The sequence below is a fragment of the Entamoeba dispar genome, genomic scaffold (assembly GCF_000209125.1).
Source record: "Entamoeba dispar SAW760 scf_1105229459965 genomic scaffold, whole genome shotgun sequence".
Lineage (NCBI taxonomy): Eukaryota > Evosea > Mastigamoebida > Endamoebidae > Entamoeba > Entamoeba dispar.
In genome coordinates, this window is record NW_001853956.1 from 6,728 (window position 1) to 14,959 (window position 8,232).

Below are 8,232 nucleotides of genomic sequence, written 5' to 3' on the forward strand. Positions count from 1 at the left end.
CATATCACAATGTTTCTTTTAAGCTTTTCTTGTGCATTTTGAATTAAGTCTTGAGTTTCCATAGCAAATCCAACAATGATTTGGTGATCATTTCTTTTATCTCCAATTTCCTTTAAAATGTCTGGATTTTTAACAAATGTCATTGTTAATTCATTCTCATCCTTCTTAATTTTTTGATTAGCAATTTTCATTGGACGATAATCTGCAACTGCTGCTGACATAATGTAAATGTCAACTTCTTTCTCTTTCATAACTGCATCATACATTTCAATTGCTGTTTGTACATTGACAATATTAACTCCACTTGGTTTTTGTATTGTTGTTGGTCCAGTAATTAATGTAACTGTTGCACCAAGTTGTTGTGCTACATGAGCAATTGAATATCCCATTTTTCCTGTTGAGTGATTTGTAATGAATCGAACAGGATCTATTGGTTCAATTGTTGGTCCAGCAGTAATAACTATTTTCTTATTGAGAAGTGGTTGGATTGGATGGAGCTGTTGATCAACAGATGTTAAGATTGTGTCAACAGGAGCTAGTTTACCATCTCCAACATCCCCACAAGCTAATTTACCGTATGAACTATTAATGAATTTAACACCAAATGATTTAAGAATTTGTATATTTCTTTGAGTGATTGGATTGTGAAGCATTGTAGTGTTCATTGCTGGTGCAATTAGTTTAGGACATGATGCAGCAAGGAATGTTGTTGTTAAAAAGTCATCTGCTATTCCTGCAGCAAGTTTTGCAATAATATCTGCTGTTGCTGGTGCAATGAGAAATAAAGAAGCTGAATGTGCTAATGAAATATGGTGAACATCATATTCATTTGGACGATCAAAACTATCAATAATACATTTATTGTGAGTTAATACTTCAATGGTTGAAGGTTGAATCAAATGAAGTGAATTTTGAGTTAATGTTACATGAACATCATATCCTCTTTTTGTAAGTTGATTTGCGATTTCAATTCCTTTATAAGCAGCAATACTTGCAGTAATGCCAAGGATGATTTTATTAGTGGTTTTCATTGAATGAGTTTGTGAGTTGATGATTTAATACAAATGCATCAAAAGAATAAGTTTTGTCATTTTAAGTAATTATTTTGTTATAAGAAGAATTCAAATAAAACAAAAAGAAAAACAGAAAAAAGAAAAATAAATGTAATTTAATGAATGATGAATTTTATTTTTAATCGAAAAGAAAAGAGAAAATAGAATAATAAAGAAAATAATAAAATTTGTTATTAAAACGAAATCTAAAAAATAGAATAGTTTTTGAGTTAAGAAAGAAAATAAATAAATAAATTGAAAGGAAAAAGGGTGTAGAACTGTAAATTTCATATTACTAGAACAGTCATGGGAGTGTTCTTCAATGTCATTAGACCAATTGTTAGTCTTATTCCAACAATTAATGAACCAACTAAAAAGATTGGATTTAAAGAAAAAATGATGTGGACAGGAATTACATTATTGGTATTCCTTGTTTGCAGTCAAATTCCATTAATTGGAACAGATATTGTTGGTAATGATCCATTTTATTGGATGCGTTTAGTTATGGCATCAAATAGAGGAACACTAATGGAGCTTGGAATTTCACCAATTGTTACAGCATCAATGGTAATGCAACTTCTTCAAGGAGCTAAAATTATTTCAGTTGATATGGATAATCAAGAAGAAAGTGAATTGTTTGAAGCATCACAAAAATTATTTGGACTTCTTATGACTCTTGGACAAGGAATTGCTTATATTATGTCAGGAATGTATGGAGATCCATCAGAACTTGGATTTTTCAATTGTTGTTTAATTCTTCTTCAATTATTTGTTGCAGGATTAATAGTTCTTCTTCTTGATGAATTACTTTCAAACGGATATGGATTTGGATCAGCTATTTCATTATTCATTGCTACTAATATTTGTGAATCAATTGTATGGTCTGCATTCTCACCACTTACTACTAATGCAGGAACAGGATCACAATTTGAAGGATCAATTATTAATTTCTTCCATTTATTAATCACTAGACCAGATAAATTAGGAGCACTTTATGACGCATTCTTTAGAACTGAAGCAGGAAATTTAAGCAATTTAATTGCTACAATAGTAGTTTTCTTAACTGTTATGTATTTCCAAGGATTTAAAGTAGATATTCCATTATCAAGCAAACAAGGACGTGTTGAGTCTCAAAATTATTCAATTAGATTATTCTATACTTCTAATATGCCAATTATTTTACATTCAGCACTTACTTCTAATATTTTCATTATTTCACAACTCTTATTTAAGAGATTCCCAACTAATTTCTTAATTAACTTATTTGGATCATGGTCTGTTGTTTCATCAAGAGGACAAATGTATCCAGTTGGTGGACTTTGTTATTATCTTACTGCTCCAAATAGTATTTTTGAATTAGTTCAAAACCCAATTCATGGAGTTATTAGTATTGGATTGACTGTATTCATGTGTACCATCTTCTCACGTGAATGGATTAAAGTCTCTGGAAGTTCTTCTGCTGATGTTAAGAAACAACTTGCTGATCAACGTGTTTCTATTAGAGGATTCCGTGATGGTGAAAGTTCTGTTTATCTTCTTGACAAATATATCCCAATTGCTGCTTCATTTGGTGGTATGTGCATTTCTCTTCTTTCTGTTGGAGCTGATTTACTTGGAGCTGTTGGTTCAGGAACTGGTATTCTTCTTGCTGCAACCACTATTTCTGAATATGCTAATACTTTCCAAAAGGAATGGAAACGTGAAATGGGAGCTGATTTTGCTTTCTAATTAATTTCTAAAACATTTTATTTCTTTTTTAATTTTATCTTATTTTTTTATTGTTGAAAATATATTCAATTTTCTATTGAATCTTATCATTCCTCAGATTTCTTCATTTTTACTTTGTTATTTATTCCATGTTACTTTGTTTGCTTGAATATAATAACATGAAAGCTTGTATCTCTTGTACTAAAGGTGGTAATGAATAATCAGAGTCTTATCCAAATGGATTATCCTTCTTAATAATATAACTAGATATGTGTAGATATTAATTACTACTGGAAAATGAAAGAAGCAGATAAATTAATAAGAGAAATAAATAATAAATGGGTATGATCAGGAGAATAGAAAATCTACAAGAAGATATGAAAAGGATTTCAATGTGTATGTACTATTATCTCCAAAATAAATTTAAATGAGATAGAAAATAAATAGATTAGAAGATCTAGTCAAGGGAAGGAAATGGTACAGAATAAAATGCATCATGAGATTAAATGAACAAGATGCAGATGAAATTAAAATGAAAGCACAAGAAATAATAAAGTACCTAAAATATATGATGACGATGATTAAAGAAAGAATTAAATTTAATAAGAATGAAAATGTCAGAATCAATACAAATAAAATCATGTTTGATTCTAATAACAAAATGAAAATAAAGAAGAAAGACCCACAAAATGAAATATACCCAAATAACGATATTACTTTAGAATATTTGAAATCGTTATATGAAACACAGGTAATATTAAATAAATAACATTTGAAAATAAAACAAATCACCTCGTGGAATGAAAGATACAGGAATTATGATAGTGTCATCATCACATTGGATGATTTAAATCTAAGAATGATGAAAATAAGTAATTGGAAAGCACCAGGCATTGACATTATATATGGGTATTATTGGAAGAGAATGTCATCATCAAGAGATTCCATTCTTAATATCTTCAATGATTGGTTAAACTTCAATGAAAACATCCCTCTAGACATGGTAAGTGGAAGAACTATATTAATCCACAAAGGAGGTGATAGGAACGATGTCACTAATTATCGTCCTATCAGTTGTATAAATGTAATAATGAAAGTATTTACCTCAATATTGAAAGAGAAGATTCATAATAGAATTAACATGAATAGTGAATCATTAAAAATTAGTAAAAATCAGTTGGGATGTAAACTGTAATCTCTTGCTGCTAAAGAAGGATTAATTAACAGTTATATGTTAAATCAGCAAAAAGAAGAGAAATACCCAAAATATGTAGAGTCATATTATGATATTAAGAAAACATATGACTCAGTAAATCATGAATGGGTAATAGAATCACTAAAATATTTTAATGTAGAGGGTGTCATCATAGACATTGTAGAAAGTATGATGAACAGAATGAAGATATTCATATGATATAAATACAATGAATATCTAGGATGTATTAAATTGATGAATTTTACAATGTGATTCATTATCATTTCTACTCTTCATCATCAAAATGAATATAATTTCTCAAATCATAGAAGAGAAGTTCCCAAAATCAAACCATACATTATATATGGATGAATTGAGAATAATGACATAAAATAGTAAAGAGATGAGAATAATCAACAAATAAATTAAAGAAATAATAAGTGGAATAGGGATGGAAATGAATGAAAATAAACCAAGAGATAAAGAATATTAATAAAATACCAGATTGAATGCAAAACATCACATTAATTGAAATAGATGAAATGTATAAATATTTAAATATATGATATTTAGATGAAATTAATGATACCTTCAATTGTAAAATCATCAAATAAAAGATGATGAAGAAAATAGATGAAATAAAATGTGATGAAAGTAGTAATAGAAGTTATATTACAAGAATTATTATTGAAGTAATACCAATCTTCAGATATTTAGCATCAGTAGTAAATTGGAATGTAACATAGATAAAATGGGAAATTGAGATAATAAAATAAATAATAAATATAAAATATATTAGTGTTTGGTAACTCTAAAGATAATCTATATGTCAATATAAATAAAATAATGAATAATAAACATGAATGATGAATATGATAGTGAAATAATTAGAAGAATGATAAAATATTGTACAATAATGAAATAATAAATAATATATTAGATAGATGATATTCAAATAAATGAATAATGAATATAAATAATAATAAAACATAAAATCAAAGAAATAAAATAAATAATAAAGAAATGAATGAAAATAAAAATAAATAATAATAATAATAAATAAATAAATAAAATAATGATAAACAAATACATCAATAAATTAAAATCAAATAAATTGATATTTTAGAAGATGGATTGAATCAAAATTTGTAGATAAAACTACTACAATCAATTCATTGAATTCAATTAATATTAAAAAGAATGTATTTCTTCAATTAACTAAAATACAAGATTGAGTAATATTCAATATGTACAGAAAAGATAAAATATTAAAAATGATTAAAATACTATCCACTTTGTAAACACAAGATATCAACAATAGAACATATTCTACTATCTTGTATTGGTCATAAGAAATCACAAATGGAAAAACATGATAATAATAATATTATTATTATCATATTAATTAATAAGAAAATACACATGAAATAATCAATATTAAAAATCAACATATGAAACAATGTTCTAATATAAATACATCATTATGATATTGAACAAACAATAAATGATATCAAAAAGTGATGGACTATATCACAAAATACCAATTATATATGTAATAGATAAAAAGAATATAACTGGTCTAATATTTGATATGACTATTGTTGCAGATCACAATATTAATGGAGTATATTTGAATAAAAGAAATATGTATAAATAAATGAAGAATATGCTAATTAAAATATAGAAAATAAAAGATGTCAAAATAATTGCAGTAATAATTTCAATAAATTAATTACTAAATGTAGAAAGTATTAAAATAATTAAAGAATTAAAAATCTAAATTGAAAACATAAAAGAAATTAAAAACCATGTAATTAAAAACATGATAAATATCATTGAACATTGACTCTACCACAACCAAAGATATATTGTTAAATTACATGACCAAGACTCTTTGATGAGATTAGTCCCACCTGAGCCATGAGTCATAGATACCAACTCTATTAATACTTAATTAATTACTTTTAACTGTTTTATAAAATATAATAAAATTATTATTTTATAGAAATAAAAAAATAAATTAAGGATTAATAACTTTAATCTGTTATTCAGGTGAAAATTTCCCATCATTCATCTCCAAAGAGTCTACTTCTTCTGGTCATTATTCATCTCTGTATTCTCTAGAATAGTCACTTCAGTATTTCATATGATCTTTCATATTTGATATTACATTATCTTATCTATTATTTCCAATACAATTTTAAAAAGAATAAATCAAGTTAAGAATACATAAAATGATAATAAATATAAATAAAATCAATAAATTAACAACACAATAAAATAAAAAAAATGAAAACAACAATCAAATCATACAATAATAATAAATGTTATAATATCATTTGTTTGAATGTTATTTCTTGATAAAAAATAAAAAAATAAAAATAATAAAAAAATAAAAAATTAAATGATGATAATCTTAAAAATATTTTAAGTTCAAAATAAAATAAAAAGAAGAACTAATAAACTAATAAATAATAAATCAAGAATGAAATTAGGATATAATGAAATAATGATAGTATCAATGTATTTTAATGAAATTAAAGATTTTATTAATTTAGAAATGGGTGTTAAAAGATTTAGAGGAAATATGGAACGATTTCATTTTAATCCAATTCCTTTAAATCATTATTCAAGAAAGTTCTTTACTAATATTGAAACATTTCATATTTATAATAGAGGTGATGAAATATTTAAAGATGGAAAAATATTTAAAAAAGTAATATGGTATCAAGTATATTATTCAACATATTTACAAGAGAAAGAACAAGGAAATATCTATAAAAATATAGAATATACAGAAGAAGATAGAAAGAAATATGGAAATACAATACCATCAGAAGTTAAATCACTTGGAAAGGAATGTTTTAAATATTGTAAAGAATTAACATCAATTACTATACCAGCATCTGTTAGTAAAATAGGAAATAAATGTTTTTATTATTGTACATCATTAAAATCAATTAATATACCATCATCAATTAATGAATTAGGATATGAGTGTTTTGATAGACATTGGTCATTAACATCAATTAATATAGAAAATCTACAATTTATTAGTAAAGAAAGAATATTTATAAATGAACCACTGTTATTTAGTATTAAAATACCAAAAACTCTACAAATAATCAATGGAAAGAATATTGAAAAGAAAGACATTAATGAATTTATTATTCCATCTTCAATTACTAAATTAGGAGATGATTGTTTTTCTGAATGTACATCATTAAAATCTATTACTATACCATCATCAATTAATGAAATACCAAATAGATGTTTTAAAGGATGTTCATCATTAAAATCAATTATTATACTAACATCAATTACATCATTCGGGTATGGATGTTTTTATGAATGTGGATGTGAAGAAGAACTAAAGATGAATGATGCAATACCAGAATGTTGCTTTGATAAACGGTTTTTTAGAAGAAATAAAAAAACAAGATAATTGAATTGATAAAGAATAAAAAGTAATTTAATTATTATTTTAAGTGATATTAAATACATAATAAACAATTCATTTAATAATAAAATATTCAATGAAATAATCAATTGAATGAAATGTAATAATTTCATCATTTATTTATTATTATTTTATGTTGATTTATTTCTATTTCTTTTATTTATTATTATTTGGTTTTTTCAATAATTTGTTTGAATATAATTAATTTATATCAATCATATTTGATGATAAATATTAATGATAAGTAATTGATAATTATACAATCAATTAATCATTTCATATTATGAATAAGTAATAAATATTAATTCATCATTATTGTATAATAATTATTATACTAATTCAAAATGATAATTTAGATGACACAAATAATTTGAGTGATGATATTAATTCAAATATCATTCATAATATATCATTTTATGTATTTTTATTATGATAATATCATTTTGATTGTGTATTCCAATTAAAATACTTTTTAATGAATCACAACATTTGTTTGTATTTTATATTTGAATATTCATTCATGAACTTCTTAATCTTGTACTTGTGTATCTTTTAATTTCATAATATTCTCAATTAACTATTTATTAATTGTAAAATTGAAATGAATGAAGTGAAGAAGTTGATAATTAACATAATATATTTCAACTACTCAATTTCATTTGTATATAAATTAATCATTCGCATTTATACTTCAATATAATTGAATAATGAATAGAAATAAACAATACAATAATTGATTATATGAAAATGAACGAATAAGAATAGATGAAATTAACACATTTGTATCTACGAAGAAATAATAATGATTTAGTTAATTA

The 8,232-nt window shown here is 24.3% G+C and overlaps 3 protein-coding genes across 3 annotated transcripts in view, besides 9 other annotated features; 2 read left to right on the forward strand and 1 right to left on the reverse strand.

The window, feature by feature from the left end:
• Window positions 1–1,031, reverse strand: part of EDI_302820 (coenzyme A biosynthesis bifunctional protein coaBC, putative) — a gene marked incomplete at both ends in the record, with an annotated part of 1,158 nt that extends 127 nt beyond the window's left edge. The window contains one exon of the mRNA XM_001733296.1: window positions 1–1,031. This exon is cut by the window's left edge and continues 127 nt beyond it. Coding sequence (XP_001733348.1) covers window positions 1–1,031 — 1,031 coding nt within the window.
• Window positions 1,032–1,217: 186 nt separating this feature from the next.
• Window positions 1,218–1,252: a sequence feature (AT_rich).
• A 106-nt stretch (window positions 1,253–1,358) lies between these two features.
• On the forward strand, window positions 1,359–2,780 carry EDI_302930 (the record flags this gene model as incomplete). The annotated part of the gene is made up of 1 exon (XM_001736559.1): window positions 1,359–2,780. The coding sequence occupies one exon, from the start codon at window positions 1,359–1,361 to the stop codon at window positions 2,778–2,780; it is 1,422 nt and encodes a 473-aa protein (XP_001736611.1).
• Window positions 2,778–2,832: a sequence feature (AT_rich).
• A 183-nt stretch (window positions 2,833–3,015) lies between these two features.
• Window positions 3,016–5,920: a repeat region.
• Window positions 5,921–5,925: 5 nt separating this feature from the next.
• Window positions 5,926–5,978: a sequence feature (AT_rich).
• A 178-nt stretch (window positions 5,979–6,156) lies between these two features.
• Window positions 6,157–6,279: a microsatellite.
• Window positions 6,280–6,314: 35 nt separating this feature from the next.
• Window positions 6,315–6,464: a microsatellite.
• On the forward strand, window positions 6,440–7,399 carry EDI_302940 (uncharacterized protein; the record flags this gene model as incomplete). Its single annotated transcript, XM_001736560.1, has 1 exon — window positions 6,440–7,399. The coding sequence occupies one exon, from the start codon at window positions 6,440–6,442 to the stop codon at window positions 7,397–7,399; it is 960 nt and encodes a 319-aa protein (XP_001736612.1).
• Window positions 7,400–7,413: 14 nt separating this feature from the next.
• Window positions 7,414–7,488: a sequence feature (AT_rich).
• Window positions 7,489–7,520: 32 nt separating this feature from the next.
• Window positions 7,521–7,592: a microsatellite.
• Window positions 7,593–7,608: 16 nt separating this feature from the next.
• Window positions 7,609–7,748: a sequence feature (AT_rich).
• Window positions 7,749–8,232: the final 484 nt, after the last annotated feature.